The 14,785-nt window shown below is 41.9% G+C and overlaps 1 protein-coding gene across 1 annotated transcript; it reads left to right on the top strand.

Moving 5' to 3' along the window:
- Window positions 1–113: 113 nt before the first annotated feature.
- Window positions 114–10,223, top strand: cpsf2 (cleavage and polyadenylation specific factor 2). The gene is made up of 15 exons (XM_022766705.1): window positions 114–271; window positions 662–828; window positions 2,023–2,182; window positions 2,290–2,395; window positions 2,486–2,615; window positions 2,707–2,822; window positions 3,123–3,310; window positions 3,504–3,794; window positions 3,973–4,073; window positions 4,392–4,595; window positions 4,680–4,832; window positions 5,198–5,420; window positions 5,558–5,872; window positions 7,100–7,234; window positions 8,595–10,223. The coding sequence occupies exons 2-15, from the start codon at window positions 680–682 to the stop codon at window positions 8,685–8,687; spliced, it is 2,364 nt and encodes a 787-aa protein (XP_022622426.1). The 5' UTR covers window positions 114–271; window positions 662–679; the 3' UTR covers window positions 8,688–10,223.
- Window positions 10,224–14,785: the final 4,562 nt, after the last annotated feature.

The raw sequence follows: 14,785 nt of genomic DNA, 5'->3' as shown, positions 1-14,785 counted from the left end.
CGTAAGAACAAGACAAATGTATTCAAATACAGTATAACAAAAATAATGAGCATTCGGTATTTTGACGTAAAATATTTTTTAGTTACACCCCTTCACTTGGTACGCTCCTTTGCCCTTTCACTCATGATGCAGCGGCAAATATGTCTGTCCGCTAGTTAAGTGTGTGTTCAAAAACGCTAGCCAAAATGTCTTAAAGTTGGGATTATAGAAATTCCAATTCATTGTGTTTCTATTACAACGGGAGACATTTTATAGCAGCTCATAATTAATGGTGTGTAGCACGTTCGTTTGTCGATTCAGTTTACTTATATCCCCAAGCTAAACTGTAGCTACCATGCTACATACGCATCGTTATTGATCGTGTGAGCTAACTGTGGCTAGCAACCAAACCGTGTTTACTTTTAATTTACTCACTGTTCCACATTCCAACCGCATTTCACAGGCAGACTTTATGCAACACTGCTACTATATCATTCAGTTTCAGTTTAGAACAGAACCATAGCCTTTGTTTGTTTTCACTATAGATTTAATTGATAGAACTGGGGAAGTTTTTCGTTCATTCGCAAAGAGCCTCAGCACTTCACACAGGCCGTTAATGTTTTGTTTATTGAGGGGATTTTGCACCACGGTCAGCCTAAGCTCATGATAACTGTACTTGCAGCGTGACAACTGAAGAAAAATGACGTCCATTATAAAGCTGACAGCCGTGTCAGGGGTTCAGGAGGAGTCGGCCCTTTGTTATCTCCTGCAGGTGGATGAATTCCGCTTCCTCCTGGACTGTGGCTGGGATGAGAACTTTTCCATGGACATCATTGATGCTATGAAACGGTAATTATGACATCCATCTTGTCACCCTGTGAATTGAAATTAGTGTGTGTTGTTCATTTGGCCGTGACTGATGACCATATGTAACATCATAGGTCCTATCTTGAGTGTGCTGCTCAACAAGCACGGGTCATCTCTTGCCTTGACTTGCCAGGTAGTAGGCAGCATGTCAGGTCCTGAGCAAGCCGAAGACAGCCCATGTCACTCCACTTTTCATTACTCTCTACTTGCTCCTTGTTGCTGCTCACATTAAAGTATAGGCTCGGCTCACAATTTTACCAAATCTGTTCTGAAACAATAGACAGGAGCCTATATGTAAGCTCAAGCAGGTTTTGATTGTTGTAATCACCAATGTTTATGCCGATCATGAAGAGATCCCTTCCTAAAGCATTAAGCGATGAGGGACAATATCTGTAGTCCTGGACATCTATCAGTGTCTTTGTAAAACACTCCCTCTCTTGATACTGCCGTTCCACTGCAGCTCACTAGGGAAACATTAAGAGGAAATCTTACAACTATCTAGGCTGTGACTTTGGACTGGACTGGCTTGATTTGACTGCTGAAGTTACATGTTAATTTCAGGTACATGTTGTTATATATTTTTGCATTTTTCAATTACACTGAATCCGCTTTAGGAGAGAATTATTCAATGGTCAGTTTGAACAGGAAGAACATTTACAGCAAGCAAAACCTGTTTCAACGTCCGTATGGGCACCTGGCAATTGTTATAAGACTGACTTGAAAAACTGTGAACCTATCACCTACAGAGTGACCACTGGCACAGCACCCTCCTTTCTGAATCATTCAGATTTATGAGCTTTCTCCTTCACTCTTATCTGCAAATGAATGAAGCCCAGTCCCTCCATCACTGCATGGCAGAACATCTCTTCTGCTTTGTGATCCCTTGGTGGTGAAATGAGTCATCAAACTCGATTCAGTCAGCAGAATCCTTTTCTGTTCTACCTCTTCGGATAGTACTTACTAACCTCATGTGCCCTCTCTCTCTCTCTTTCTCTCTCTCTCTTTCTCTCTCTGTCCTTCTATAGCTCTTTTCATCTACTATAGGCACTTATATGTTATATATGCAATGAATTCACCTTGATCCACTGTGGTTTGGATTGTACCTCATCTGTACATCACTTTGGGGAAAAAGCATCTGCCAAATGAATAAACGTAAATGTCATTTGTCCTCCTCAGATATGTTCATCAAGTCGATGCTGTGCTCCTCTCTCATCCTGACCCCATACACCTGGGAGCCTTGCCATATGCTGTGGGCAAACTCGGCCTAAACTGTACCATCTATGCCACCATTCCTGTCTATAAGATGGGACAGATGTTCATGTATGATCTATATCAGGTAAGAAGGAGGAGTGGAAGACGGTGTTCATTTAAAGTTATTTATTATTGGAGCTCACTTGCATGCCTACAATTTCTTTATTTAATCATTTCCTTCTTTCCATTTAGTCTCGAAACAACAGTGAAGATTTCACACTCTTCACTCTTGATGATGTGGACTGTGCTTTTGATAAAATCCAGCAGCTGAAATACTCTCAGATTGTCAACCTGAAAGGTGAGTTAGTTGCAGATCCTTATAGGCCAGGAGTCGCCTGGGGGTTATGTATCACAGCTACCAAAGAGTCTTTTTATTTTTACTTGACAGGCAAAGGACATGGTCTCTCCATCACACCACTTCCAGCTGGTCACATGATAGGAGGCACCATTTGGAAAATTGTGAAGGACGGTGAGGAGGAGATTGTTTACGCCGTGGACTTCAACCACAAGAGAGAAATGTGAGCTCAGACAAAACATAAGCGTATGAGCTGGAATTTTTGCTTTTCATTTTCACTGTTAATTAATGTCCTGTTTTCTTTCTGTTTCTAGCCACCTGAATGGCTGTTCTTTGGAGAGCATCAGTCGTCCTTCCTTACTTATTACGGACTCCTTCAATGCTACATATGTGCAGCCACGCCGTAAACAAAGAGACGAGCAGCTCCTTAGTAAGTGACCTTCATAAGACTGTAGTAGCAGTGTATAGCAGCATAATTATTCATTTATTCATCATTTAAAAAATATTGTATTCATTTTATAAGACATCCCAGTGGTCAAACAAATGAACCATGTAATCATGATTTCTGTGCTTTAAGACAGAAAGACTTTTTGTTTAATACTGTGCAGAAAATAACAGGATAATGTGTGGTGTTTTTGCAACCACTAAATGTAAAATTGAATAAAATGGGTGAATAATACAGGTTCTCACTTTAAATAAATTCTTCTTGTGTTTTTTTCTTTTCTCAAAGCTAATGTAATGGAGACCTTGCGGGGTGACGGTAATGTCCTTATTGCCGTGGATACAGCTGGGCGCGTGTTGGAGCTGGCTCAGCTCCTGGATCAGATTTGGAGGACAAAGGACGCTGGTCTGGGAGTTTACCCACTAGCTCTGCTTAACAATGTCAGCTACAATGTGGTGGAGTTTTCCAAGTCCCAGGTATTATTCACTGGTCACACTCGAGAAGATATTGTACCATTGCTTACATGTGAATTTACCGTTATTTACCATGATACCACTTTATTTGCCAAATACACAATACTTGGTTTCATTGGTGCAGAGAAAGGCAGGAGATGACAATATATAAATGCTTTTCTACAGCCATAACTTATAATCTATTGTTTGCCTGTAGGTGGAGTGGATGAGTGACAAGCTCATGAGGTGTTTTGAGGACAAGAGAAACAACCCGTTCCAGTTCCGTCACTTGACCCTGTGCCACAGTCTGGCAGACCTGGCCCGGGTGCCCAGCCCCAAGGTTGTGCTTTGCAGCCAGCCCGACCTCGAGTCTGGCTTTTCTCGAGAACTCTTCATCCAATGGTGCCAAGACACCAAAAACTCCATTATCCTGACCTACCGCACTACACCTGGAACCCTGGCTCGCTACCTCATCGACAACCCCGGAGAGAAAATGCTGGATCTGGAGGTGAGACCAGCAGTCACACGCTGATTGACTATGACAGAGGGGTTGAGATTTGTCCCGTCATGCGTTTGCCCCACGGGAAGCCCCTGTCTCTCACATTCAGACCCAGCTGAAGAAACAGCAAAATGTGTCACTCTATCATTTCCACCACATCCATATTTCACTCTTCTCATTATGACAGGTGCGGAAAAGAGTGAAGCTGGAAGGCAAGGACCTGGAGGAATACCTTGAAAAGGAGAAAATAAAGAAAGAAGCAGCTAAGAAACTTGAACAAGCAAAAGAGTAAGTCCCAGTAGATACTACTTTCACTGCATTACATGGTTTACTTGATGGTGCTCTATGCTTGTTGGTGCTGCAAAACACCCAGTTCATCTAATTTTACAGTCTGATGATAACTAAAACAGCAAATTATGTAAAAAGTCAACAGAAATGCTAATGATGGTCTAGATTCCATATCTGAAACAGGCTGTTTAAAAAGACATCTGTGAATGGGAGATGAGTCATGGCACTGTTAAGACATTTATACTAAATCTGCTGTCTGCCCTTGGAAAAATGTAACTCATATGTACTCCTTTTAATGTTTATTTGATGCTGCCGCAGGGTGGATGTGGACTCCAGCGATGAGAGCGATATGGATGATGATCTGGATCAGCCAGCTGCAGTAAAAAACAAACACCACGACTTGATGATGAAGGGTGAGGGGAGCCGCAAAGGTAGTTTCTTCAAACAAGCCAAAAAGTCTTATCCAATGTTCCCCACGCACGAGGAAAGGATCAAATGGGACGAGTATGGGGAAATCATCAGGTACTACAATATCACATATGAGATTAGCTACACCATCTATATTTTTCTGTCCTTTATCAATAAACTACTGTTGTGTTTTCCAAGGCTGGAAGAGTTTCTGGTTCCTGAACTGCAAGCCACAGAGGAGGAGAAAAGCAAACTGGAATCTGGGCTGACCAATGGTGATGAACCTATGGACCAGGATCTCTCTGTTGTTCCAACCAAATGCATCTCCAGTGTAGAAAACCTTGAAATAAGGTCAGTGATCATCTCAAGCTAGCTGTGTCTGTGAATCATATTAATGAGAACTAGAACTCTGCAGGTTTAAATTCACATTAATACTGTATAATATTATCCTCTCCCTCACGAACTGCCCTTGCAGCTGGTCAGTGGCCAGCAGCACAGTGCAGGACAGTATAGTGTTTTGTTTGTTGGATGACCTCCAGGTGTGTGTGTAAACGTTTGAATGTGAAACTAAGTGATGCTGGAAAAGATAAAGTGTCAGCAAACCTCTCCTGGATAAATTACAAATATGTCAAGAAATCTCATCTGCGCTGGTGTTAAACAATGTTTGACAAATCAGCAGTATTGAAAGGCTTTATTATGTATTCGTGCCTTTACAGAGCGAGGGTAACGTATATAGACTACGAAGGTCGCTCTGATGGCGACTCCATCAAGAAGATTATTAATCAGATGAAGCCAAGACAGCTTGTGATTGTTCACGGGCCGCCAGAGGCCAGCCTGGACCTGGCCGAGTCCTGCAAGGCTTTCAGCAAGGACATCAAGGTCTACACACCCAAACTGCAGGAGACTGTAGACGCCACCAGCGAGACACACATCTACCAGGTCAGCCTCAGTAAATCCCTGCTGCTCTGTTAGAGTGAATTTGGTTGCCTCTTTTCGAGTACGGTGCCGGAGCATAAAAGCAGTCTTCCATGTGACAGGCCAGTGTCTTCATTCTGTCTCGTCTCCTCACAATAAAGGTGCGGTTGAAAGACTCCTTGGTGAGTTCTCTGCAGTTCTGCAAAGCCAAAGACACGGAGCTCGCGTGGATCGATGGCGTGCTGGACATGCGCGTGGTGAAGGTGGACACGGGCGTGATGCTGGAGGAGGGTGTGAAAGAGGAGGTCGAGGACAGCGATCTGGCCATGGACGTCGCCCCTGATCTTGGCATTGATCACAGCACCACGGCGGTGGCAGCGCAGCGTGCCATGAAGAACCTGTTTGGAGAAGACGAGAAGGAGTTCTCTGAAGAGAGCGATGTTATTCCTACGCTGGAGCCACTGCCTCCACATGAGGTGAGGAGATTCATACAGACTTTTCACTGTTTAGTAAAGTTGTTGTAATGATAGCTCATTTTTGCTGACTATGAGCTTAGGGTTTGGGGAAATGAGTGTAAATTAAATGTCAGCGTTTGTGGCTAGTGAGCTTCAAGATTCTACTCTGCTTGGAATAATTATTTGTCTGATTAAATCTGATTAAAAAGATTTGGTTAGGGTAAAGGTTAGGATTTCTTAAAATTGCATCTACTATTTCTTCCTGAATTTGTAAATACATAAATGATCTGTGAATACACAATAAAACTAACTACTTGGCACAAGATACCTCCTACTTCACAGACAGTCCATTCTCAGTGTCTGTGCTTTGGAGGTTTCAGGTTTTGATATGACACTGTGTATTGCACAGTTGCATGTGGCAATTCTTAATCCTTTAAAAAAGCCAATTAGCAGTGCTTAAGACCTAAAAAAAGTTGTTCACTGGAAGTAAAGAATAAATAATATTTTTCGAGCGACTTTCTACCAACCAAACTGGAGCAGGTACTAAACTGCTGCAGTTACGTAAGAGAGAGATCAAATAAGCTGAACTTACTACCAAAATGAGTAGTGCAGTCAGTGAAGATGTATGGAAAACAAAATGATTCCCAGCTTTATTCTTGTTGTTTGCACCACTGAGGAATGAAAAAATAATTGTGTAGCATCCTAGCAAATGGTGTATTTTGAAACAACAGCTTACAATGGAGCATCAGGCTAAAACTAGAATGTTCTGAGATATACATATTGCTTCAGATAATGCATTTTACAGGACCAGTGCTATAATATTGCACAGTCAATCCAAAACATGTATTAGGAGGTGTGTGCTCAGTCCTGTCTCTGTACAGTAGCTGTCTAGGACCCTAACAGGATGCTGTCTTAAATTTAAGAACATTGTAAGTCAAAAGGAATTTGATAAATAGCTTTCATTAGAAGTTTTGCAAGTCGGATTTAAAGGGAAATTTTTTATTTTATTTTTCATTTAAATCCAAAATTTTACCACAGACCCAGTTTTCCCAAGGTGAGTCTCAAGAGTTCATCCTAGATATAATAGATAGAGTAATCACAGAACTTGCAACTACATGTGGTTAAAAACTTGGAGAAAGGCCCTGTGAGGGACTGCAATGTGATCCTGTTAGAGTGTACCTACAAGCGTGTTACAGCAGTTCAGACAGCCCTTTGAGAAACACTCTGACTCCTCTGTTCTCCCTCCAGATTCCGGGGCATCAGTCAGTGTTCATCAACGAGCCTCGCCTCTCTGACTTCAAGCAGGTCCTGCTGAGAGAAGGCATCCAGGCCGAGTTTGTGGGAGGAGTGCTGGTATGCAACAACATGGTGGCCGTCCGCAGGGTGAGTGTCCTTCCCCCTGGTTCACTGAGCACGCTATCCATCAGCCCCCTTACAGGGCTAGTCACCCCAGCCCGTCAACAGGGAAGGCGGCCTGCACAGAAGACATACTGGGCTTGTTTTTGCCAAAACCACTCATTGAAAATGTTGAGCTTCTGGTTTTATTCCATACTGATACTACATCCATACTATATTTAGGTTTATGAGCAAAGGAGTTGCATCACTTTAATGAAACTGGGAATTAAATGTCCAGACAAGATGAAAAGCAGCTTTAAAGGCCTTTGGTTCATTATAAAAAAAAAAAAAACATCCTTTCACATCTCCTGTCTGTAACCTTCAGGTCAGACACTAATTCGCTTGAGGAGAAATAATTCATCACTGCAACAAGCAGACACAGGATGAAAACATTTCCAGTGACATGAGTATTCATTGCCTTAGAATCTGTTGACTGTGAGCCATCAGAAGTGCATACTAATATTGTTGTGAAGCAGTATGACACATTCATCGTCTCCCTTTGTTTGATGATGATTGTGTATCCAGAGCAGGCAGCATTTTTCAGAGCAGCGGGCAAGTTGTTTTAGATGCTGTAAGAAATACAGCAGCTTATTCTGCAGACTAGAGAGACACAGGCAGAAGCAGTAGGCTGTATATAATGGATGGGAATGTCTTTTTGTGTGTGTTACAAATGTTGGCAGTAAACCAAAATCAAGATACATGTTTTGTTTCAATTGATCAGAATTCACGAAACGTATCAAACAAAAAGATTTCTGACTATAATTCGCTGAATATGACCAAAAAAAAAAAAGGTGTGATTTCTGGTGGTTTCGGAGGTTAAGGTTCATTTACTGACACACTATGAAATAAAATGCCAGTACTCGACACAAAATGGAACTTTAAACACAAAGAGAAACAAACAAAGCCAGCATAAGTAGGATAAAAAAAAAAACCCAAAGGCAAATGAAAACATCTCACCTCAGAAGAAACACACAAAAAAGAATCACAGGCAGAACTTAACTAAAGTAAAAGGAAAAGTAGGAGTGAGCCAGGATACCAACAACAAAATGCATAATTGACGAGAACTTAAAATAGATGCAACCCAGAAAATGAAATCAAAGAGAACTGAGACTGTTAAAGGAGCGTGTGTGTCTGTGTGTACTTGTGCTATTTAAATTGGAACTCATGATGGATTTGGATTCATTAGACACTGCAATCCCAAGTCTGGAGGAAGGAAATGGGGAACATATTTAAGGTCAGCACAGTGCTGCACAGGGTTTTACGAATACTTTCACCGTGTTGTACTACGTGTTAATGAATGTTCTGTGAGGACGCAGGTGACCTGTGCGTCTTTGTGCTCTTTGTCCAGACGGAGGCTGGACGCATTGGCCTGGAAGGTTGCCTGTGTGACGACTACTATAAGATCCGGGAGCTGCTGTATCAGCAGTACGCCGTGGTATAGCAGCAGCAGCAGCAGCAGCAGAAGAAGCAGAAGCAGAGCACACCATGGCAATACAGAGACAATCCTTTACAAGAACTTTACCCAGAGGACAAGAGTGTACTACACTTGGGCAACCTCTGCCCCATGGGCGGCTCCAGCTGTTTTACTGCACACCTTGTTGTACATTTTCCATTTTTATAATTTTTTCCAGATAACAATGTTTTTTTATTGTTAGTTTACCTCTGCAAGAATGAGAGACAGATGCTTTCTCTGGATTGACCTCTCTGTCTGAACAGACTGAATTTCATACACTTAAAACTCCTCCCACTGTACAGTAACAACCTAATGCACTGGATGGACTACAGGATGCTCTTTCCCTCACATTGTCATTAAGAACAGTTTGTTTTCTTTTTCGTAAATGCATTGCTGTTGTCTCAGATGTCCATAGTTTGGTTTGGATATTAAACTTAAAAAAAACAGTAATTTTCATATCCATCCATAAAGTAGTTAAATGCTGTGTACCACTGTTGGTCCATTGTTGGAATTGTTGAGGTCACTATACAGTATAGTGGCTAGACACTTAGTGACCACTTTATTAGCTACCTCTGTGCAATCTGATGCAATACATTACAATTGTTCTGCCATAAAGTCTGCTCTTATGATGTAATGTTCAGTTTTCAATTCAGTGTTTTAGCACTGAGGTCACAGTGATGTGTTATGATGGACTGCATAATATTCAGAGGTGTTTCTACAATTCTGCCACCATTTCCAATCATGTATGGTAATAGGGAGATCAAAAACTTAGGAACACCTCTCAATACTCAATAGGTACGTACAACAACACCTTTTAACTATCACTGAAGTGAAAAAAGAACAACATGTAATTGGATTAACACATTTCCAACAAAAAAACAAACATTGTAATCCCTTGTGAAGGTAGAATTTATGGTAGAGCTGTTGTATTGTACAGGAATACCTAATAAAGTGGCCACTGAGTGTATTTCACACTCAGGATTCGCACATTCAAATATAATGGCAGAGGAAAAATATATTGTGTGCTGTAGTAAACCATGAGTTTTGTTTACATATTCTTTGAACATATATTTCCATGTTACTCGAAATAGTTGGTCATTTTTTGAGTTTTTGTGCAGCTGTTCTCCAGCGATTAATTAGTGCATTTCCATTAAGTTGGCGAACTTGCGAGAGGCGGGCTTAAAAAGAGAAACAGTCCAAATCGCAGCAGCCGAGGCCGAGATATCCTGAGATTTAGTCTGTATTATAGGTCAAGCTCCAAAAACGCTAGATGCTACAGTTCTCAAAATGAGGCTCGATGGCGTCCTCCATTACATCGTCATTTCAACCTTTCCTGTCTGGACAGTTCCCACACCTGCAGCTTGTAATGGTTGACAACATTAAAGTAATTTTCATAAAATCAACAAAGCTTCTCTAGAACCACAGGAGACGTCTGTTCACATACACGCAGATGAATAATGTCAGGATAAACCCCTGTGGATGTATCATCTGCTTTTTTTTTACGGATGTCCCAAAACAATCACGAAAACAAAAGAAGATTAAACAAGAAATGACACAACACAACAATGAAAAAGAAAAAAAAAAAGACGGAAGAGAAACACTTTATTTAATAAACAAAATAAATACAAAAATAAGATTATTCCATTCTGAAGGAACCTTTAGCAAAAAAAAAACTCCACAACTAGTAAACTGATCATGTGTAAAAGTGGTGAATGTCCCTTTAAGTTTGAGATATTTTATTTAATGAAAAAATGTTATTGTCAAAAAAACTTAAAATGCCTCAAGTTTTGAAAAGTATAATTTTTATACCAAACATTTTCAAATACTACCCAGCCCTCAGTCAATATTAGGTGTGATATTTTGTATGTACTTTACTGCCCACCAGGTCAACTAGTTACTGCATTAACAGCAGATGGAGACATTTTTCAGCTGTATCTAACCGGCCTCTGAATACCCATATCAAATCTGCCCATGCAGCAGCACCGTCTGTAATACAGGCGTGATATGACATTGTCCCTGAAGTGATAACTGGGATTGGATATAATTCAGTCTGCTATGTAGTGAGCTAGGATTACTGTACCGCTTTATATTTTAGGCAACTGTCTCTCGCAGCAAAAAAAAAAACAGTTTACCTCCCTGGCTGTTTGTGACAGGAGGGGAAAAAAATAAAATAAAACGGTTCAGCAGTTTGTTTTCTTATCTTTTTCAGGCACACATGGATATACAGCCTCACCTCTGCTGTGCCCCAGTGAGGTGTAACCAGAGTATTAGAAAGTCGGGGTGATAAGAGGGAGTGTTGCTGGCGTTGAGGATGGAATGGGAGGCAGGGTGTCATTGCGGGAGTGATGTGTTCGCTGCAGTCGTGGTGGCACATTGACTTGGTTGATTACATTTGCAGTGTTGTGTGAATCCCCGGGGTAGATCCTTAACACAGGCAGCTGTGGAATGCCACTTTTATGGATATACCAAAACAAACCGCCTTCCCCACAACCCCTCTCCATCACCCCCAACACTCCAACCTCACACATGCCCACAGTGTGACGACATGCTCAGTGATGGAGACTCCTCCTACACTGATAGCCTGTTAAACAATCACAGGGAGGGTGCACATACACACAAGTAGGGCAGTGAAAGTGAGCAGTGGTAGAGTGTGTGTGTGTGTGTGTGTGTATGTGTGTGAGGAGCTGATCATGCACATGGTTGGAGGAGTTAGACTTGAGCACGGATGGCTGGCTGACGTGCAGGCCTGTTTTTATACAGTTGCATAACATACAGTCTTGCACTTTAGAAACATTAAAATTTAAATGCTCTTTTTTAATCCATGGCTCACACAGACACACACACTCAAAAAAAACTTTCATGTTCAGAAACACACCAATGATTCATTTATTTATTTCTTTTTTTCCTCCACTGAACCTCAGTAACCTATGACAGACTGGAGCTGAGTGAGAGATAGAGAGGTAGAGTGGAGATGAGGAGGAGAGTGGAGCTCTTCTGTGCCACAGAGCATGCCAGCCCTGCCCAGTCACTGCTTTTCATTTTGATAATTGACCGGCAACGCCAGAAATGTCCATCAGCTAATCCTCTTAGCTTTCATAATGCTGACTCTGTCACAGAAGCCCCTGTTTTAATGTAACGAGCAGCTAAGCCCAGAGCACAGGGCAGAGTCGCCCTGGGGCACAGAGGCCGCTCTGCCCCCTGGAGGCCGACGAGAGATCTGCTCTCCACTCAACAAGTGCCCCATCTGTCAGACTATGTGAAAACATAAATCCATAACCTGGCTGCAGGGTGAGCACCCCTCTGCCTTTCACACTGTACTCGCTGGCATGAAGCTGCAATCAAAAGGGAGCATCTCGGTGGTGTGTATCCATTCATCTGTGTGGATTTGAGGATGAATGAATTTAATCCCTTTTGAATTCCTGGTCTCCTCACTAAGCAGACCACTTAATGCCAATGACATCAATGTAATAACGTGAAAAGGGGACGAATTTCGATGAAACCTCACAATATTCAAACATAGCATAAGGCACAAAAATCCCATGATATCCAGATCTAAAAATGGATCTTGATCTTGTCACTCTGCCCAAATGGACATCACGTTGAATTTGCGGGGGATTTATAAGCTTAGACACAGGTTGTAAAAGAATACAAAGAGGTTCTTTGACAGGTGACAGATGCTAGATATATGGAGTTATACTTCCATACTTTTACTAAAAATTACCATTGTTATGGTTTTAAGCCTATTAGAAGATGCAAAATTATTAAGTTAATTTTAAAAAAAATTTTTGCAATATCTACACAAAAATAACAGGGAAAAGTGTGATTCAGGAAACTAACTTTGCAAAGAGAAGCTAAAAGAATCAGTTTGATGGTTTGGGAAATACACATTTATTTTCTAGTCCACAGCAGATCAATGCCACACTCATTGTTATGCTACATTCACCTCATATCTTTTATTGTGTGATTACGAACAACCAGTATTTAAAAATTGTTGACATCAACCTCTTATTTGTACTTCCAGGGTCTGAGATATCACACATTTGTGGCAGCTACAAAAACTTCCACCTGGTGAAAAAAGAATATAGAAGTGTAAACAAACTATTAGCATAATGGCTGCTATTGTTACAGCCAATTTAGGCTACTCTATTCGTGTGTCTACAGAGTTTCAGGTGGAAGTAACCCACTTTTGAGTGATGCATGCACACTCCCAGTCGGAATAACGGTAGTGCCGTGTGAACTAGCTGGAGCAGTGAGTTGATTAGCTTAGCTTAGCTTAGCCTAAAGACCAAGCAAGGGAAAAAATGGCGTGGCTCTGCAAAGTTCACAAATACTCCTACCAACTTTTTGTATCTCATTTGTTAGTGCACAAACCGAAATGCAAAGACGACAAGTCACGGCAGTTATGTGAGTGGAAATAGTTTAGCTGTGAAGCTAATTTTGGAAGCGGCGCCACTGCATTGAAGCAGTCTAACCTGACATGAAGAGGCGACATCCGCGCGAGTTGAAGGTGTTTCACCTTGGAGCAAAAGGTTTCTTTATGAATCTGCTTGAAAGACTCACAGAGACTGGAGGGAGAAAACAGAAAGACGTGGAGTTTCAGGTGAGTTCAGAGGTCAGGGAGGCAGCGCTGATCATAAACGACACACAGCAGGTGCGTATTCGTTGCTAACAAACTTACAGCTAACGTCTGTACAGGTGTCAAAACTTGTGCGAATGCTGAGCTTCTCTTTCTGTCTAGTCGCCCTGGAATGATTAAGCACGTAACTTCCAGTATAACCACAACTAAGATTGTATACAGATTTAAACAGTGTGATAATAAGTGATCTTCAGAGATGCAGGTAGGCGTATTTTTACCAGGCTAGCTGTCTCCTCCTACCTCCATTCTCAATGCTCAGGTATGCTATGCTCCTGGTTCTAGCTCCATAGTAAGTGAACAGACATGAGAGTGGTATTGATCCTCTGATCTAACGCTCGGCCAGCAAGTGAAAATGTGTATTTTCCAAAATGTCAGACTGGTTTTGTAAAAATCAGATTGTGTGGAGTTGCCTTTTAAACATAGACTATGCTTTTAAACAATCTGTAGACCGTAAAAGTAGTTATCTAGAAGGTTTGCTGATATTCTAGGAGTGAAAACTCCTCTCTGCTCTTCCTTTCCACTCTACACGTATTAATTCCCCTCCAGGCCCTCGCTTCCTTTTTCCCGCAATCTCTTCCCTAATTCCTCCCTCTATGGGTAATCCCAGTGTGCCAGCATTTTCCTGTGGCTATGGTCCTCCAGTAAAGGAACCACTTATGCCCACCCACTCTTAAAGATACACATAGAAAGGCTGTGTTGAGCAGGAATCCTGAATTACACCATTACGGAGGTGATCCTCTTATGTAACCTGCTCTTCACACCCCGTCTACAAAGTGGGAATGCTCACGAGCACAAATCCACAAAGGCACTCGCCGCCAGATTATCCGCAGTCCACAATACTGCAGCTGCCATGTTTTCGTTTTGGTAAAACAATGCGTTTTGTTGAATGTATTCATGCCTGGGACTGATCCTGGCTGACTCTCTAGCAGAGCCATGTGGATGACTTAGCGATCATGTGTATGTGACTGGATATTTAGGACAGATCACATGAGATTGTTTTGCTTGGCTTGAGTACAAACAGCACATTCTTCTCCTCCCGGAGTAAAACAAACCTGACCAGTTGGTTGTCCGTAACTTGAGGCCATGCAGGCAATAGGATCAGGAAACACGCTCCTGGATGAGGGCAGTATTAGCCTCTTAGCAAACTGCATTCAGGCTGACATGTGCTTCCAGCCAGTCAGCAGAATGCAACCTGGCTGGCCTGCTCTTTCCGCTCAGCACATCAGAGGGATGCGGCCCTATCTGATGTGACATGGCTGACACCACCGTTAGAGCTGTGAGAAGACCCTGCCGATGATTAATTCAAGCACAGAAAACATGATGAGGATAAGCTCCCTTTGTTTACCCCTGCAGACGTCTCTCCTAAACTCAGGGCGACTACCTAGCATGGCACAGGGCCTTGTAATAAGGCTGAATCATTGGCAGTGAATGATGTTTATGTGAAAATGAG

Source organism: Seriola dumerili, unplaced genomic scaffold, assembly GCF_002260705.1.
Source record: "Seriola dumerili isolate Sdu_G_001 unplaced genomic scaffold, Sdu_1.0 BDQW01000025.1, whole genome shotgun sequence".
NCBI classification, from domain to species: domain Eukaryota; kingdom Metazoa; phylum Chordata; class Actinopteri; order Carangiformes; family Carangidae; genus Seriola; species Seriola dumerili.
Note: the sequence above shows the minus strand (reverse complement) of the source record. Positions and strands in the feature narration are given on the sequence as shown.

Coding starts and splice junctions, on each gene's coding strand:
- cpsf2 (XM_022766705.1), top strand. CDS start 680: ATGACGTCCATTATAAAGCTGACAGCCGTGTCAGGGGTTCAGGAGGAG. Junction 829..2,022: donor ATCATTGATGCTATGAAACG/GTAATTATGACA, acceptor TGTCCTCCTCAG/ATATGTTCATCAAGTCGATG. Junction 4,833..5,197: donor GTAGAAAACCTTGAAATAAG/GTCAGTGATCAT, acceptor GTGCCTTTACAG/AGCGAGGGTAACGTATATAG.